General features: G+C 40.0%; 1 protein-coding gene across 1 annotated transcript in view; it reads left to right on the forward strand.

Annotated features, from left to right (window-relative positions):
- Positions 1-13,335: 13,335 nt before the first annotated feature.
- Positions 13,336-20,196, forward strand: part of CCDC141 (coiled-coil domain containing 141) — a 232,374-nt gene continuing 225,513 nt past the window's right edge. The window contains exons 1-2 of the mRNA XM_068969187.1: positions 13,336-13,437; positions 16,063-16,185. Coding sequence (XP_068825288.1) covers positions 13,336-13,437; positions 16,063-16,185 — 225 coding nt within the window. The remainder of the gene's footprint in view (positions 13,438-16,062; positions 16,186-20,196) is intronic.

Genomic DNA, 20,196 nt, shown 5'->3' on the forward strand with positions numbered 1-20,196 from the left:
CCTCTGTAAAGTATGGAGAAATGAATAAAATAGAATTAGGAATCTGAGAAGTTGAAAGTATACAAAATAGATTTTAAACAGACCCGTTGGAAAGCAGATACTTTATTTTATGTTTTAGGTCCAAGAAAGATGAATATCAATGCATAATTCATATAAATGGCTATACAAATCATTAAACAATCTTATAATATATGTTACTGGAAAAATTGATTTCCATTCTTCTATGTAATTAATCCTTAATGCGATTACATTTTAACAAGTACAACAAAAAAAAAGAACTTTGACAGAAACTCAAACCAGTTTTATTATCACATTAATTTACATCTGTGCAGAAAAATGTTCTGATGCTTTTTCACCTTGATTTGGAAAACTCTTTAAAAGGGATTTTGTTTCCAGGACATTTTAGTTTGGTGTATTTCCTGTGTTATATGACTTTCTGGCCATATTGCTTCATGTGTGTATTTTATCTTCAGTTTTCTAACAGAGAAAGCTGAGGATAGAGATGTTACTTTGTACTTCTCTTGTTGCCTTTTAAGGGTGCTTGGTTTTCTGACTCAGAGAACTCTGTCCAGGAAATGCTCAATCTCTGTGGACTAGCTGAGTGATGGGTTTGTATGGACACCTATATAATTTTTGATCTAACATTAGGATAGAACTTACTCCCTGTGGCATTGGAGCAAGAGAGTAAGAGGGAAGTGAGTTCTAGACTCACTTGCTTCTTGAACTTGAATAAGCCACTTAACTTCTCTTGCCTCAATTCTCCAACACATATGGCAGAATTGACAGTCCTGCCGACTGTAGTACAACCATCCTTTTTCTATCCACAGGGGATTGCTTCCTGGACCTCCTGCAGATACCAAAAGCTGCAGATGCTTAAGTCCCTTACAGAAAATCTTCAGATATGGAGGGCTGACTGCAGGAGGCTGTTGAGAGGTCCAACCAGATGAATTGGTTATGCGTTTTACGAACTAAAGGGAGCTAATGAGGATGGGGCCTATAAAAAAAGCAGAGCCTGTGCACTGTAGGTGCTCAAGAAGCCCATTTATTGGTGAGGGCTTCAACTCGCCACAGCAGAATTTAGACTACATAAATTGCTTTTGAAATCTGCCCTTTGTGAGGGTGGAATTTGTGATAGGAAACTGGTTTGTTTAGGGTGGTGTGAGCTGTGGGGGGTGGCGCACAAATGACCTGCTCCTTTTGTTTCCATTTTTGATTTCCAGGTTTCTGTGAGTTTCTCTCATCTTGCTTCCTGTTTTTCCTGAAAGCCTGAGTATATGAATATCTTTTTTCCTGCAGGTGTTGGTAACTGCTTTATCCTTCCGGACATTCTCAGCAACCATTGCCTTTCATGTGGCTTCTAGGACTGCAGTGAATGATGTAGTAACAGAAACCAGGATAATGATAGTGATGGACTTCTGTGTCAGCGCAGGTGTGAGGCATTCTTGCTTGGAATGGGGATCCAGATCTGAAAATCCATACAGTAAATTTTTAGAAACGCGGGCAACTGAACTTTAAAAAAAAATTATCTACAAGGGAATTCTGTTAACAGTGACTTTGTCATTAGTGAAAGTGAAAGTGTTAGTCACTCAGTTGTGTCCAGCTCTTACTGACCCCATAGACTGTAGCCCACCTCTGTTCATGTAGGCTCCTCTATCCATGGACTTTTTCAGGCAAGAATACTGGAGTGGGTTTTCTTCTCCAGGGGATCTTCCTGACCCAGGAATCAAACCCAGGCCTCCCACATTGCAGGCAGACTCTTTACGGTCTGAGCTACCGGGGAAGACTTTGTCATTAAATTGATAACCAATAAACTGTCAATATATGGTGAAACATCACCTCATACAACTGAGAAAGCCCATTTTAACAATATTTGAGAGTATTGTTGCAGATAACATAATCACCTGAACACATATGTGTATTGTGTACTTTATATATATATATAAAGCTCTTTATGTTTTAGCTCTTTAAGTTCTTTATGTTTGAGTCTTTCTTAAAACATCATTTTAAACGTTCTGTTTTTAACTCTTTGCATACTTCCTGCTTTGAATCCATGGGTGCTACCATTCTGTTTAGGGTATCTGATTTTTATGTCCTAGAATTTTGCATTATAGTATTTTTCCTTCCTTGGCAGAGTTATAGCTGCATGGAGAAGTGGCAGGTCACTCTCAGTGTCACTGCTGGGCTCCCAAGCAGCTGGAAGGACTGCTGCTCTTCAGGCTTCCCCGGGGATTACTCTGGGCTGGAAATTCTCAGCCTCAACTGGAGTTAAGGAATAGTGAGGACAAAACAAGAGAAGTGTAATTTTCCAAAATCAAGTTGACTAAGACTGCTGTCTTCTCATTTACTCACCCTCCCTTCTGAAGGGTAACTCTCTGGACTCTTCATTATGTTAACAAGAATTAGAGAAACTCTGCTATGTTGAAGCCTGGGTGCACAGCTCAATGTAGGTAGAAAGCCTTATTAGTTTAAATTTTTAAAATAAACTTTGTACATAAAAGCTTTTCACTGATTAAATAAAACTTTTCTGGCTTGAAATATTATAGTGTCTCCCATTGAGAAAGAAAGTTTTGCCAGATCAGTAATAGCCACATATTTGCTGATTATTTTAACTGCAGTCTATACAAATATTTGACAGCTTTGCAGATCAAACATTGTTCTGTTGCGCTTCAGTCGCTAAGTCATATCTGACTCTCTGCGACCCCATGGACTGTAGCCAACTAGGCTCCACTATCCATGGGGTTCTCCCCACAAGAATATTGGAGTGGGTTGCCATTTCCTTCCCCAATACATTGTTCTAGATAGAGAATTTTAGGAAAATGTATACATGATAATTGAACAGATATTGCTATCATTTCACACACTATTTTGGTAAACCATGCCTTAAAATTATAGTAAATACAGCCATCTTTGATCTTTGATCAAGTTCAAGTTTTCAAACTTTCGCAAGTTTTGTTTTGCTTTGTCTTTCTTAGTGTTTATAGAAGGAAATTTTACTGGATATTAAAGTTGCTTGTTTATAATTATTCTTCCAGGTCATATGGAGAGGCTAAGCATTATGTCATTAAACATGTTAATTATAAGGAAATCTATGGCAATCAATGTACAACAGAGTGTAAAACTGTTAAAAAGAGTCATGATGTTTCTTAAGTAAATCGTAAGTGTCTATAAAGAAACATCCCAAAGGGGCATTGTATTGGCATTTGTGTTTGGGGTGCTATGGAATTCATCCTACCTCTGCTTTCACTCTTGACTCCTACACTCTCCATGAAGAGTTTTTAACGACATTAAAGAAGTGTTAAGTCAAACGATGCCATTCTTTAGATGAAAACCTTGCAATAATGCCCCATCTCAGACTGAAACCCAAAGTCCTTACCTGGGTGTAAGAGCAGGGTTACCACATAGTTTATAATCCAGACAGAACTCTTCAGAGAATGGAAGGGGCCAAAGAGTAATTATTCCAGGGAAGCAGGCATAAACATGATTATCCCAAGCAAACCAGACCTTACTTGGCAGATCTCACGTTCTATCAGTGTCCTCTTCCCTCACTTCTCAGCTCCAGCCACATTGACCTACTGAGAGGTTTTCAGCTATAACAAGCGTGGCCAGCTACCTGGAATGTTCTTTGCTGAGATGTCTTCATGCCATGCTCTTTTAGGCTTAATTCTTGCCTCTACTCACATCTCATGTCTTCAGAAGTTTTCTGACTCCTTCCTAAAGTATTTAGTATCCCTCTCCCCCTGTTCACGCTCACCTTCTTACTGCCTTATTTTTCTTCATAACCCTTATTACATCCTAACATAATTGTGTAAGTATTTTTGCTTGTGTTCTAACTGGTTCTGTCTCCCCCACCAGAAGGTAAGCTGTATCAGTGGATGAACTTTGTTTCACCTATTGCAGTGCGCCTGGCATCTGGAACAGTGCCTGATACCTACTAGTTATTTAATCATACTCACTGAATCAACAAATGAATATCTACATAGAAGAATAAGTTGACACCTAGGATGGAAGATTTTTTAAGAGCATGCTTTAATTTACTTATGGATATTAATTAAATGACAGTACTTATAATCTAAGAAATAAATGAGTGCTGCCAGGGAGAATATTACATAATACAAATAATGAGTTAGGGAAGATTTTGTTGAGAGTGAATGATTAAAGATGGTAGTCTAGAAATGCTGAGTCACTGAATTTTTTTTTACCATTTGATTATACTGACATATTTCCTCCCTGGTAATGCACATTTTATGTCTTTCTAAGGTATTTAATCCATCTGAGTTGCCTACCATGTTATAATTCAACTTAATTTTAAAACATTTCAAATTTTGTGGCAGTTACTAGATTTAAGAAATCCCTTAACAGACATTGTCTTAGAAATGGTAATGCATGACTATCAGAACACCACTGATGTGCCAGGCATAAAGTGTTTTTCAAATGTTATTAAACGCTCCCAACAGGCCTATTTGACCAAGGGACAATGCCAAAGAATGCTCAAACTACCGCACAACTGCAGTCATCTCACATGCTAGTAAAGTAATGCTCAAAATTCTCCAAGCCAGGCTTCAGCAATACGTGAACCGTGAACTCCCTGACGTTCAAGCTGGTTTTAGAAAAGCCAGAGGAACCTGAGATCAAATTGCCAACATCCACTGGATCATGGAAAAAGCAAGAGAGTTCCAGAAAAACATCTATTTCTGCTATTGACTATGCCAAAGCCTTTGACTGTGTGGATCACAATAAACTGTGGAAAATTCTGAGAGAGATGAGAATAGCAGACCACCTGACCTGCCTCTTGAGAAATCTATATGCACATCAGGAAGCAACAGTTAGAACTGGACGTGGAACAACAGACTGGTTCCAAATAGGAAAAGGAGTACATCAAGGCTGTATATTGTCACCCTGCTTATTTAACTTCTATGCAGAGTACATCATGAGAAATGCTGGACTGGAAGAAACACAAGCTGGAATCAAGATTGCCAGGAGAAATATCAATAACCTCAGATATGCAGATGACGCCACGTTTATGGCAGAAAGTGAAGAGGAACTAAAAAGCCTCTTGATGAAAGTGAAAGTGGAGAGTGAAAAAGTTGGCTTAAAGCTCAGCATTCAGAAAACTAAGATCATGTTATCTGGTCCCATCACTTCATGGCAAATAGATGGGGAAACAGTGGAAAAAGTGTCAGACTTTATTTTTTAGGGCTCCAAAATCACTGCAGATGGTGACTGCAGCCATGAAATTAAAAGACTCTTACTCCTTGGAAGAAAAGTTATGACCAACCTAGATAATATATTCAGAAGCAGAGACATTACTTTGCCAACAAATGTCCATCTAGTCAAGGCTATGGTTTTTCCTGTGGTCATGTATGGATGTGAGAGTTGGACTGTGAAGAAAGCTGAGTGCCAAAGAATTGATGCTTTTGAACTGTGGTGTTGGAGAAGACTCTTGAGAGTCCCTTGGACTGCAAGGAGATCCAACCAGTCCATTCTGAAGAAGATCAGCCCTGGGATTTCTTTGGAAGGAATGATGCTGAGGCTGAAACTCCAATGCTTTGGCCACTTCATGCCAAGAGTTGACTCATTGGAAAAGACTCTGATGCTGGGAAGGATTGGGGGCAGGAGGAGAAGGGGACGACAGAGGATGAGATGGCTGGATGGCATCACAGACTCGATGAACGTTGAGTCTGAGTGAACTCTGGGAGATGGTGGTGGACAGGGAGGCCTGGCTTGCTGCGATTCATGGGGTCGCAAAGAGTCGAACAAGACTGAGCAACTGAACTGAATATGCAGTGAGGAAGCTAAGGCACAGAGGGGTAAAGGCAGCCTGGCTTCAGAGCCCCTAACCCATTGCCTTTGCCATTTTGAATGGTTTACTTCTTGTTGTTTTGGAATTACTATCAGTTTATTCTTCCTGTTAATTTTTGTACCCCAATAGAAATACCCTGAAAGTATCCCCTGATTTCTCTGGCAAGTTCTAAATGAAGCCTTTTGTGATTCAGTCTGATTAACCACTACCAGTTGTTTTCCCTTAATTTTTATCACGGTAGATTTCTGTCTTGGCTATGTTTTTCATTGTTTATGGTCTTTTTTCACTGTAATGTTACTATTTTGAGAACAGAGAACTCTGTTTCACTCTGTTTCACTCGCTGCTATATTCCTAATATGTTAGTGCCTGGTATGTAGCAAATGTTCATAAACTGTTGGTTGAATAAGTAAGTACTGAGTGAATGAATTGTTTCAAAACATGATTCGATCAGTCAGCCAATATCATAAGCACCAAATCTGTGCTCTGTGTGTGTGTGCGTGTGTGTTTGTGTGTGCATGAGCGCACTGCATTCTTACTTGCTCCATTGGGTCTGACTCTTTGCGACCCCATAGACAGCAATGGCACCCCACTCCAGTACTCTTGCCTGGAAAATTCATGGATAGAGGAGGTTGGTAAGATGCAGTGAATGGGGTCACGAAGAGTCGGACACGACTGAGTGACTTCACTTTCACTTTTCACTTTCCTGCATTGGAGAAGGACATGGCAACCCACTCCAGTGTTCTTGCCTGGAGAATCCCAGGGATGGGGGAGCCTGGTGGGCTGCCGTCTATGGGGTCGCACAGAGTCAGACATGACTGAAGTGACAGCAGCAGCAGCAGCAGCAGACTGTAGCCTGCCAGGCCCCTCTGCCCATGGGGATTCTTCAGGGAAGAATACTGGAGTGGGTTGCTGTACCCTCCTCCAGGGGATCTTCCCAACCTAGGGATCAAACCCTGGTCACCCACATTGCAGGCAGAAACTCTTTACTATTTGAGCCACCAGGTAAGCCCCTCTGTGCCTAGTACTCTCCTTCATATATATAGTTATATGTGTGTGTGTGCATATTATATACAACACACACACATATATAGTATTTGCTAAATATCAAGTTCTCTTCTAAGTGCTTTGTGTAAAGCAACTCTTTTTAATCTCTACAATACTCTCTGAAGTAGTCTGCAAAGATTTTGAAAAAAAAAAAGTTGACATAATTCCTTTATGTAAAGAGCCTTAAATCTAGTTAAGAAATAATACCAGTGGAGTGAAATAATTACAAAACAATTCAAGTTTATAATATAAGCATAACATTATTAAATTTTAATTACAATTGCATTTGAGGGAAGGGGAATATATGCAGGCATTTCAACTTTTAAAAGGAACTGATAGTTTATCTTGGTCTTAAGAGATGGGAGGAATTCATATAGATGAAGGGGAGAAGCAGATATTTCTGGGTAGAACAACTGAATTAACGTGGAGAACAAAGATGATCTTTGAGGCTTGGGAATAATGGTGTACGTTATTAGGTAGGTAGGAGGACAAGATCATAGACAACCTTCAAACCCAGGGAGAAAAAGTTAGACCTGAGGTGGCTAGAATCAGCGAATCACTGTGTGTGGATATGTGCATGTGTGCGTGTAAGTGTGTGGCTTTAAGAGAGCGGTGGTACATATACACAATGGAGTATTACTCAGCCGTTAAAAAGAATTCATTTGAATCAGTTCTGATGAGATGGATGAAACTGGAGCCGATTATACAGAGTGAAGTAAGCCAGAAAGAAAAACACCAATACAGTATACTAACACATATATATGGAATTTAGAAAGATGACAATGATGACCCTGTATGCAAGACAGCAAAAAAGACACAGATGTGTATAGCGGACTTTTGGACTCAGAGGGAGAGGGAGAGGGTGGGATGATTTAGGAGAATGGCATTGAAACATGTATACTATCATGTAAGAATTGAATCGCCAGTCTATGTCCGATGCAGGATACAGCATGCTTGGGGCTGGTACACGGGGATGATCCAGAGAGAAGTTATGGGGAGGGAGGTGGGAGGGGGGTTCAAGTTTGGGAACGCATGTACACCCGTGGTGGATTCATGGCAAAACCAATACAGTATTGTAAAGTAAAATAAAGTAAAAATAAAAATTAAAAAAAAATTCATAAACTCATAAAAATGTCTTTGCAGCCATTAAATTATGTGGATTAAATGCAAAGTACTCATCCCATTCCTGGCACATAACTAGCTATAATTAAACAGTAACATTATTTACTGATAATAATAATAATAGAGAAACTTGTGCCTTACATTTTTAATCTGGATAAATAGACTTATTCTGTGTTATTTGTATTAAGTCTAATTTGTCTTTATAAACTTAAATACAGTTTAATCAATAATAGCATTAAGACAAATGCTAAGAATGAGCAGACTCCACATATACTCCAGCAAAGAAAATGTGTCGTTTGAATGACATCCTCATAGAGCTAAAAAATAATCATATGACAAATTTTTTATACTATCATCAGTTACCTATATTTCATTAAAATGTGGTCATTGTGGAAAATAGTGTGGTATTTCTTCAAAAAATTAAACAAAGAATTGCCATATGATCTAGCAATTTTACTTTTGGGTATATACTCCAGATAATTAGAAAGCAGGGTCTCAAAGCAATAATTTGTACACTCATGTTCATAGTAGCATTATTCACAAGAGCTGAAATGTAGAAGCCACTCAAGTGGCTGAATGCATGAGCAAAACATGGAATATGTATTCAAAAGAATATGATTTAGCCCTTAAGAGAAAATATGACCTATGCCACAGCATGGATGCCCTGGAGGAGGAAATGGCAACCCACTCCAGTATCCTTGCCTGGAGAATCCCATGGACAGAGGAGCCTGGCGGGCTATAGTCCACGGGGTCACGAAGAGTCGGACACGACTGAGCGACTTCACTTTCACTTTTCACTTTCCTGCATTGGAGGAGGAAATGGCAACCCACTCCAGTATCCTTGCCTGGAGAATCCCATGGACAGAGGAGCCTGGCGGGCTACAGTCCACGAGGTCTCAAGAGTTGCACACGACTGAGCGACTAAACCACACCGCCACCACCACAGCATGGACGAACCTTGAGAACATTATGCTAAGTGAAACTGGCGGAGGTTTCGTCGCTCAGTAAAATTGGCGGAGGTTTCGTCGCTCAGTCGTGTCTGACGCTTGTGACCCCGTGGACTATAGTAGTCAGCCAAGCTCTTCTGTCTATGGGCTTTTTCAGGCAAGAATACTGGAGTGGGTTGCCATTTCCTTCTCCAAGTAAAATTTATCAATCACAAAAAACAGCTGCTATGAGATACTTGGCGTAGTCAAAATCATAGAGAAAGAAAGTAGAATGGTGGTTGCCAGAGGTTTTGGGGTGGGGTAGGGGATGGAATTATTGTCTAATGCGTATAGAGTTTCATTTTTTATAAGATTAAAGAATTATGGAGATAGATGTTGGTGAAGGTCGAATAACACTATGGATGTGTTTAATATCGCTGAACTGTACACTTAAAAATAGTTAAGATGGTAAATTTTGTCATGTGTATTTTACTACAATAAAAGAAAAATTTGGCGGGGAGAATGTAATATTTGCAGCTCTACAGAATTCAGTTATAGCTTTTTGATTCCCCATGGAGGATTTTTCACTAAAACTCAGCTGGTATGAAAACAAAAAACAAAAAAAAAAAAACAGGCATTTCCCAGAGGGATAAACAGAGAAGGCATAATAACCTCAGCAAGATCCTCTATAAACTTCAAAGAATATAAGAATGCCTGTAAGGTTTTTTGTTTTGTTTTGTTTTATCCTGCCTTTTTGGTGATGATAGGGGAGGCAGAGTATAAACAAACTGTAGCTCAAAAGCTTTCAAAAAAAGCCCATCTAATTATAGGGTAGCAATTTCTTTAGTACAGTATATTTTATACTTAGTATTTTCCAAACTATTTCCCAGGGTTAAAAATGCAGCTTATAATTAAATATTATGCTAGATGAAGAGACCTAGACCAAGTTTCTAAATGAGCAAGATGTAGACAGAGAGGTCTAAACAACAGAGCTTCCAAGGAAGGACTAAGAAGTTGAAGAGGAAAGAAATAGAAAGCAAGGGAAGGGGAGAAAAAAGTGATTCAAGTCTTTGGAAGTTGTTAAAGCCAAGAATTTGAATTAAAGGACATTTGTTAGAAACCACTTAAATTCATGCATGCAGTTTGCATTATTGTTCATGTCCACCAATGCAGAAAATATTTTCTACGCACCACTTTTGGGTCTGCCTAGAAAGATCATCTATACAAAGAAAGATACCATCACCTTTGCTGCTGAATAGCTGGATTAATCTTTTAACAATGTCTTACATATTTCTGATTCCTTTTGCCCTTAAGCCTTGGAATTAATCAGATTTTCATGCTCGTTCTCTCTCCTCCTCACCTGTCTCTTCCCTTTCCCTTGCCTTGGGCCTGTGACTCCGCACAGTCCACACTGCCCTCCATAGGCGTTATACAGTCATCCACCTGAAGTGGGGCTCTGGGAACATCAGCACTCTTCTAACCATTGTCTGCGTAACCTATTTCCCCTTGCTTCCCGAGGGCCTTTATGTAACTGCTGACACACACTGAGTTTCTAACAGTAGATTTGCTCTGGGGCAAGGTGCACTGTGTACCTTGGGTGCGCTGTTTGCTGTTCCGGTTTGCCGTGTACACAAAGGCTTAAGCAAGGCTCCTTTGGGCATTTTAGTTCAGGGTGTGGAGATTATGTGACACACTTGTCAACTCTCGATTTTTCTTGAAGGCAATTAGCTGAAAACTGGTTTCGCTCAATTTGTTTTGGTTTGTTTGGACCAACTGTTTGCTCAAGCAGAAGGAGCCCGCCTTGAATGCTGATACAGCCGCTACAGAGAGGTCAGGATCGTTCTCTGCAAGCTCTCCATCCCTGCCATAGGATGAAACCATTTACAGTGCTTCGGTGTCTCTTGGCATCTGCTCTCCTGAGCTTGCCCCAAATGCACCTTTTATGGCCTCTGCTGAAGTTCTGGAGCCCAGGAACTGGGGCCCGGGTGGTTTCCTTTTGCTGACCAGCAGGCAACTGGGTCATGCCCACATAACAGCAGAGCAGCTAGGATATGCTCTGGGAAGCAAAAATAATTGCCAAACCCAAAATATATGTAAAAACTATTTCCCCTTTGATTCAAGAATGTCATCCTGAACAAAGCCGTGGTGCTGACTCAGCCTTCTGAAAAATGAACCTGAACCTAACCATGCTTTCAACTTATGCAGCTCAATTCCAGAAAAATAAACGACCCAATCAAAAAATGGGCCAAAGAACTAAATAGACATTTCTCCAAAGAAGACATACGGATGGCTAACAAACACATGAAAAGATGCTCAACATCACTCATTATCAGAGAAATGCAAATCAAAACCACAATGAGGTACCACTTCACACCAGTCAGAATGGCTGCGATCCAAAAATCTGCAAGCAATAAATGCTGGAGAGGGTGTGGAGAAAAGGGAACCCTCCTACACTGTTGGTGGGAATGCAAACTAGTACAACCACTTTGGAGAACAGTGTGGAGATTCCTTAAAAAATTGCAAATAGAACTACCTTATGACCCAGCAATCCCACTACTGGGCATACACACCAAGGAAACCAGAATTGAAAGAGTCACATGTACCCCAATGTTCATCGCAGCACTGTTTATAATAGCCAGGACATGGAAACAACCTAGATGTTCATCAGCAGATGAATGGATAAGAAAGCAGTGGTACATATACACAATGGAGTATTACTCAGCTGTTAAAAAGAATTCATTTGAATCAGTTCTGATGAGATGGATGAAACTGGAGCCGATTATACAGAGTGAAGTAAGCCAGAAAGAAAAACACCAATACAGTATACTAACACATATATATGGAATTTAGAAAGATGACAATGACGACCCTGTATGCAAGACAGCAAAAAAGACACAGATGTGTATAGCAGACTTTTGGACTCTGTGGGAGAGGGAGAGGGTGGGATGATTTGGAAGAATGGCATTGTAACATGTATACTATCATGTAAGAATCGAATCACCAGTCTATGTCCGACGCAGGATACAGCATGCTTGGGGCTGGTGCACGGTGATGACCCAGAGAGATGTTATGGGGAGGGAGGTGGGAGGGGGGTTCATGTTTGGGAACGCATGTACACCTGTGGTGGATTCATGTCAATGTATGGCAAAACCAATACAGTATTGTAAAGTAAAATAAAGTAAACATAAAAATTAAAAAAAAATAATAATGAAGTAGAAAATTTGACAGGGAAAAAAATAAATAAATAAATAAATTGAGCTAAGGGTTTAACCAGCTATATCCTCCACTCTGGCTTCGGCCCAAAGATTTCCGATGGCTTCAGCAGCTCCAGAGTCAGTATCTCTGATGTGTTTGCATCTGACCTCTGACCTAAGCTTCAGTGTTATTTTCAGCTGTTCCTTGACAGGGAATCCAACAGCTGCTGTTTAATACCACAGACAGCTTGTGACACACACTGAGTTTCTAGCAATAGGATTAATCTGTCGATCTTAGGCTCTGATTTAAGCCATCTATAATTTTCCTGCCCCTGGCGTGGGGTGGGGGAGGGTTGGAAATAAAACCAAATCTTAAGTACAATGTTATTCTTTTTAAAAGAAAAGTAGCAAAACATACATAATGTTAACCTTTAATCAAAAATACAAGTCATGCCCCTGCTACAATTAAAAGTAATTGGAAAATGTATTACTTCCTAGTAGTCATGATATCTGAACTTGAAAATACTGTTCAGTGGAGTAGATAGTTGCAAAGAAATCCTGACATGCTGGATATCTGTTGATAAATGCTCATTGAGATATTTTTAAAAGTCTCTAAGAAATCCGAGGCTCTGAGAAAAAATGTGGCCATTTCACATAAACTCCATTTGACAAGAGGCAGTTTTAGAAAAGCATATTAATCCAAAAATGTATTTCAAACAATTTTGTGGCTTAGTCCCAGAATAAATACCAGAACTTTTTTTTAAAGTACATCTTTCAGAGTTTGCTTTGCATGAAGAAGACTTAAAAAAATCTTGAAAAGATTGATACCCAGGTTAATGACTGGCTGGTTTCAAAGTTCACCATCACTGTATAGATTCAATGGCTAAAGTATCTTGGGTTGTCAGGATGTAATTCTTTTTCCATTTGCTATCAACATCAGCTGATAGGCAGAGAGCTAGAAGCTGCCCTCTGCATTTAAGATAATGGCCAAAATAACAGGCGCTCAGTATTACCATACTAGGGGTGTGGCGATTCTCTCCCGTTCTTTCCTCTCTCTCTCTCATGATAAACTCAATGAGGTTGTCTATTTTTAACCTCCTGTTCTTTCCTTTTGGCAGAGTAATCAGTGCGAGCAGAGCTCTTTCCCTGAATGAATCCAAGTAACCCCAGTGGTTGCCTTCTGAAATGAGCGGCAGCCACACATCTGCACACAGGCTGTCCAGCGCGTAAACTCTGGTTCTAACATACCATGTCCAGCCGAGAGAGTCCTGCTGTGGAGTTTTCTACAACGACAGTCAGTTCAGTAGCTGTGCAGGCTGGGGACTCCAAAATCGTTATAGCTGTCATAAAGGTAAGCAGACAACTTCCTTTTTTTCCTGTGTGGCTGTAGGCTTCTTGCTATGAGCTGATAATCCTAAAAAACATTCCACACAATCAGCAGTACACACCATATAGAAAATAACCCAGCAAGTACATCTTAATGCTTCTTTAAATTGGCAACTGAGAGGACCCTCTGCTAAGTTTCAGCCAGTTGCTAGAGTTTCTCTTTCAGTTAGCCATAAAACATATACAGCAGCTTGATTTTTCAGAAAAGCAATAACAAACCCTACCGTATACTTTCAGTTTGGTTTTTAAAGACAAAGCGTTTGTGACCACAGGCTTGTGATTGCTAGGCTTAAGAGTCCAGTGGACCTGTGAAATGTCTGTGGTTTTTGAGAGTGGATGTGATGAAGGAGGGAAGAGATAAGGGGTGGCATTGTTTTCAGCATGACGGAGCGCAGGGAACTCCTAACAAGAGACAGTGACACTTGCCCTCTGCAGCTCTGGTTTTGACATGGTGAAGGCATTAGTAAATCCTTGTCGCACTGGTGAGAGAAGGAAGACCCCACCAGGGCAGATGTGAAGGGCATGTGTCTGACTTGCCCTTAACCACAGGAAGTTGAAGCCACTTGGGACTTACGGGATTCTGCATGTTTTATGTCAAGCACTTTGCCCATTTGCAAAGATGAGCACACATCTTTAGGTTGAAGAATGTATACATGATTTTATTCCCTATGAATACGTCCTATGAAAATTCCTGAAGCCTTTTGCTTGGATTTAGACAACTCACCACCTCAAGAACTCAGGGTTTAATGAAGGGAATCGGTGCTCACCAGCCTGTTACTTTCAAGACCCCGCCAGACTTAACCGAATGAATTTTCTGGCCTTTGGTAAGAAGCATGGGCAATAAAGCCTGTTTAATTTCACTTAATTGCCACAAATTTTATGTTACTGTGAAAACTCAAAACAGGAAAGCAGTGCCCGACATTGAACAAAATGATTCAGTCTAGAAGCACGAAATGCAAAGTGTTCCTACCAAGGCCGCTTGCCCAGGGCTCTCGAGACTTGGTCTCACAATAACAGGGCCTCTGCTGAGTCCCTTGACCTCCATTCTTTTCAGAGGCAATGGGTGGACGTGGAAAAAAAGCGAGAAGCAAAAGCAGCAAAATTGATAACTTGCCATGTCATTTTATGATGCTCTGAGTAACTGCAATTATCAGCAGTGAGGGAAAAAGAGGAAAAATTACTGTTTTTTTAGTTCACTTTTCTTTCCCTCAAATATGAAACATTTATTTGAGTAGAATGAGGAAGAATGAGTATAGAATAAATGATAAAGGAATCAGGGCTAAATTGACAGAGAGAAAAAAGAAAAAAAAAACCCTCTAAAATTAGACTGGAAACTCTTAACTAAAACTCTTTCAAGAAAGTTCCCTCCATCCTGCCCCCTCAGCTCCCTAAGTTCACTGCTGTGCTATTTGAAATAAACTCCAAGCTGTTCAAAATGGAAAGTGCGTCTTAATAGAAGTGCTTGTGTCTGATTCATGCGGGCTTCCCGTTTCTAAGCAGTCTCAGGGTACTAATGATATAGAATAGACGTGTAGCTTTCTCATTTAGCCAAGTGCACGTGCCTGCTAGTGCTTCCTCTTGCTGAATCGATATTGCTTCTTAAAAAAGCAATTCCTTAGGAAATGCAGTGATGAATTGTATCTTGGGGCAGGACACTGAAAGGGTCCTTCATGTGGAAAAGAAGTTGACTGCATTCAAATGGCAGTTGTCACCCATCCAACTTCACTGATGTTTTTGTGCATACTTTATTGACTATTCAACAATAAGATTTGAAAAATATTATGTTTTAACTTTGAAATAAACTAAGAATTACTTGCTTCCTCTGCTGTTTATTCTTTCTGATTGATTCAGCAAGGTTAAAGACACTAATCAACATAAATTACGTTTATGAAACATTTTCCCTTTGGTGAAGTTCACACTTTACTTGCTCAAATCACTATTTTTATCTAGAATTTGTTTTTTTGAGCAAGAGAACATAAAATTGTGTGAATTATTCTATAATTTCTTAGTGTTCAATAATACATGCTGCTGCTACTGCTGCTAAGTCACTTCAGTTGTGTCCGACCCTGTGCGACCCCATAAACTGCAGCCCACCAGGCTCCCCTGTCCCTGGGATTCTCCAGGCAAGAACCCTGGAGTGGGTTGCCATTTCCTTCTCCAATGCATGAAAGTGAAAAGTGAAAGGGAAGTTGCTCAGTCATGTCTGACTTTTTGCGACCCCGTGGACTGCAGCCTACCAGGCTCTTTCATCCATGGGATTTTCCGGGCAAGAGTACTGGAGTGGGGTGCCATCGCCTTCTCCATCAATAATACATAACCTATTGTAAATGTTCCTCATTTTGGAATTTTAAATTTAAATCTAATATGCTAAGAGAAAAGAATTTATCCTATGAATGAAAAAAAGAAAAGCCAGGGCATGGATTTATGTTAGAACTGTTCTGTTCTAATTTAAGTAGGACATGTCTCTATAGAAAGGTTAAACTCTTCACAATGTAACTGGAAGCTTTGAAAAAAAAAAAGGAGAAGGAGAAGAGTGAAAGGGAAGGAGTAAGGGGAACTAAAAGTGCATTTTATTCATTTTTATTTTTAGTGTGGCAAATGGGTACAACTTCAGTTGGCTGAATCACAGCCCAATCTTCTAGAAATTGGAAGCAATCAAGATGAAACCAAAAAACTTCTTCACGATCATGAACTTCTTTTGGCCAAACTCAAGGTAAGATATTAAGACATGAAGCAGATACAAAATTAAGAAGAAATTAAAAGCTATTTCTTACACTTCCCCTTAATTCTCCCTTATGTCACTGACCTATGGCTATTTTAACTTCATGCCAGATAGATAATGGAAAAACACTATAGTTGAGAAAACACCAACATTGGAGAAAGTAACAAGATTTTTTTTTTAAACTATCCCTAATGTGATAGACAATATATAGTGATAATATTTTCACTGTGGATAAATAAGTACTTTCTTTTTTCCTGGCTGCCTCCATGAAAAAAAATTCCACCATTTCCATTTCATGCAATGTACTGTCAAGCTACAACAACAGATCCAAGCTTCTATTGTTCATGATACCTGCTGGCAAAAATAATATAGAGGGTTTTTCCCTCTTGAACTATTGAAAAGACCTGATTTTATATTTATTATTAAGAGTTCTTGAAACCAAAGAATTGTTTTAATGAAGAGTTATTATTGCATATATGTTGTGACTATTTAAGTTAAGAATCTAAAAACAGTATTGGTTTGAGATTGCCAGATAAGATATCTAATCAGAGACAGGAATATAGTTTGTGGGGTCCAGCACAAAGTGAAAAGCAAGAAGAAGCTTTTTCTTGGCCTGTCACAGTGTTTTTAAAATCTGCTATTTAATGTCAGGCTCCTTCGGGGAGGGGAATATGTTGGGGTCAGTGCAGCGCCTCACAGACACTGGGCCTCAGCCCCAGCTCTGTGTACAGGGTGTGGACCTCCCCAGCCTTTCTGAGCTGTGCCCTGACACCTGCCAGGGCAGAGGGCAGAGGTCATTGAGCAGGGGCAGGGGAGCAGACAGGATAACAAAGAGTTTCTCTCCCCGGAGGGATGGACCACATGGTGAGTGAGGCTCCCATCCTTCAGCACGTCCTCTGTTGCCATTGAACTTTACTTGCAGAACACACAGTCAAAGATAAAATTGTTAAGAACTTCAAGACAGTAATAGGTAAAACATTAAACCCCAAGTGGTTTCTCCCTCTGAGAATGGAACCCTGTGCAGCAGTGAACCCTGTGAGTAATAACCCTCGTAGGCAAATGAGTGTCATTACTAAAATCAAAGAGGCTGGATTCAGAAGTCTACAATGACTAGGTACTCTGTGTCATTAGCACTTTAATGTTACTTGCTTCTTTGAACATGTAGGCTGGAATTTACACTTGCTTTCTAGATTTAGAGGCAGAGCTGATCGGCCTCTGACAAGCACCAGCAGCAGTAGTAAAAGTAAAAGGATAAATCAGACTGAGAAGTTAAAGAAAGAATTAGTGCTGGAGCAGGAGGGTATTAGAGACCAGAATTTATTCTCCTGTGTAGGTAGCTCCTTGTCCTTCAAGGTAGAAATCCCTGGTGACCAGGAAGTCCTTCGTATATCTTAAAAAACACATGCTGATGTAAGCAGTCTTTGAACCAGGGATCAAAAGACTAACTTTGCTAATTTTGCTTCCCTGGTGGCTCAGATGGTAAAGAATCTGCCTGTAATGCAGGAAACCTTGGTTCAATCCTTGGGTTGGGAAGATCTCCTGGAGAAGGTAATGGCTATATCCACTCCAGTATTCTTGCCTGGAGAATCCCATGGACAGTGGAGCCTGGTGGGCTACAGTCCCTGGGGTTGCAGAGTCGAACATGACTGAGTGACTAAGCACGCACACACATGCCAATAGCTAGTTTAGTCTGGCTAACAATTCAAGGTTTTGCTGCTACAGAAAAAGCTCAATTTTATGACTTGTGGAAATTCAACACTTCCCTACAATTCTTGTTCATCCATAGAGGTTTACTTTCTCAAGGTCTCCTGTGTCCCCAGCCCCTTCATACATACCTGCCAACTGTTTCTGAAGTTAACCCAGAAACTGTATGTCTTCCCCAGGCCCTGCTAGCAGTCCATGCCCAGCCAGCACTTTCAGGTCCACTGATGGGCTGTGGGTAGTGGGGAAGTTCACAGCAATCTGGGTTTCTCGGGCTACCTTTTTTCCCCCAGCCCTGTTCCTATCCAGACCTACAATTCCAGGGAGAATTCTTTCTTAAGCAGAGCAGTTTGTCTCTCCTTAACAACTATGCTCAAATTTGCATGCCTGAATCTATGCAGGAGCACAGCTGGAAGAGGGTTTTCTATTAATGGATTCATGCATAGAAGGTGCTTGTGAATCTCAGCTGTGAAGTCTTGTCCTTTAATGCCAGTCTTCTGGATCTTAGGCTTTTATCTATAAAGATGATTGGGAAACGATGAATCAAAGGTTCGTATCTATTGTGGATCTTGTCTTGATGTGCAGTGGAATAGTGGAAGCATTCTTCCTCTCCGCCTGTGGGGCTAAGAACATGAGGTCTTAAGTAGAAAGGCCTTTTGACTTCCTGCAGATCTCTAGCCATGACCTCTTTCTTAGTGTCCATTTCCCGTACCCTCTCCTAACCCAACAAACCAGCCACTTACCCCCAGGAAATTTTTAGTAGTAGCATCATCTTGGTTGAAAAAAATCAAGGAGTCTGAAGTCTGTTTCATATTTGCTGACAAAAGACTTTTTTAAATAAGAGGAATGTGAATTCCATATTGTAAATGGCTGGAGTAACTTAATTTACCAGTTATTATATTGTTAGGGTAGGTACAATCTTAACCTGTAGCAGGAAATTGTTGTACCAAGTTATTTTTAATATGAGCTCTTTGAATGATAGGAACATTAGCAGTTCGATAAGCCAATAATATTTAATATTTAATGTTCACTCCAGTGTTTTCCCTATGCACAGGGCCCTGAGATTTGTTCTAATTATAAAGAAGAATGTACTATTAGGAGTATTGGGAGGGTGTAGGAGTTCTGTGCTGAGTCCACTCTGCTTTGGACAAAGTAGTTAGCCTTTCTGATCTCAGGTTCTTTATTTGAAAAATTATGGTAGTAACTGATACCTTCAAACATCTACAAAGGAAATCTGGGGGGATATGCAATGATTTGCAGAAGTGCTTGCTGCCTTGAAAAGAAAAAATAGTATAATTATTCTGTTGATAATTAATATATCAGGGAAATCTGGGTATTTAATTTTATAGGGAAGCTATTTTCTGCCTTCTGTTAAAATTATCTCAAATCCTAATAATTTAGACTAAAGGGAAAAATTCTGGTGACACAGAGTTTGTTAGAGTGTTTCTAATGTTGGTAATGTCTATACCCCAGAGACCTTATTTTCCTTTCAACAGAGTACTTAACAATTCTATGGAGTGTCCAGAGAGAAATATTTTCCTATTTTCAGTGGGGGAAAACATAAACATGTGGAGAAAATACTCATTCCCTAAAGGCGTCTAGATTCTCAAACGACACTCGATTATTATTTTAATGAGAAAGAAGGAATTCAGGAAAGGAGAGAGCGAAATGTAAGCAGGTAACAAATATCTGTGGCCCCTCTCAGCACCACATCCTCAGGTGGCTCAAGGAGGAAAGAAGGGTCAGAAATGCCTTAGGAATGTTTCTGCAAACATTCTGCCCCTTATCATCTGTCATACTACTAACTGCATTGCTATTGTGCAAAGGAATTACAACTATGTTGTTGTTGAGTCGCTAAGTCATGTCTAACTCTTTTATGACCCCAGGGACTGTAGCCCACTAGGCTCCTCTGTCTGTGGGATTTCCCAGGGAAGGATACTGGAGTGGGTTGCCATTTCTTTCTCCAGGGCATCTTCCCGACCAGGGATCGAACCCATGTCTCCTGCATTGGCAAGTGGATTCTTTACCGTCTAAGCAACCAGGAAAGCCCAGCTACAACTATAAGAGCCAAGAAAACCTCTGGACTCTGGCTCCTGTATTTGTTTCTAATATATAATATTAGCATTCAGTGAAGAGTGACCCTATACAATGTAACACACTAAAAAGTTCACCTCTAACTTGACTCATAAATCTGTTGACTTCCTGATTCCAATTTCATCTCTGACCCAGTGAATGTGTATTTTAGTCCTATTTTTCTTTACTTAGTTAAAAATGAATAGTGAAAATATATTAGTAATAGTA

The sequence above is a fragment of the Capricornis sumatraensis genome, chromosome 3 (genome assembly GCF_032405125.1).
Source record: "Capricornis sumatraensis isolate serow.1 chromosome 3, serow.2, whole genome shotgun sequence".
Classification (NCBI taxonomy): Eukaryota; Metazoa; Chordata; class Mammalia; order Artiodactyla; family Bovidae; genus Capricornis; species Capricornis sumatraensis.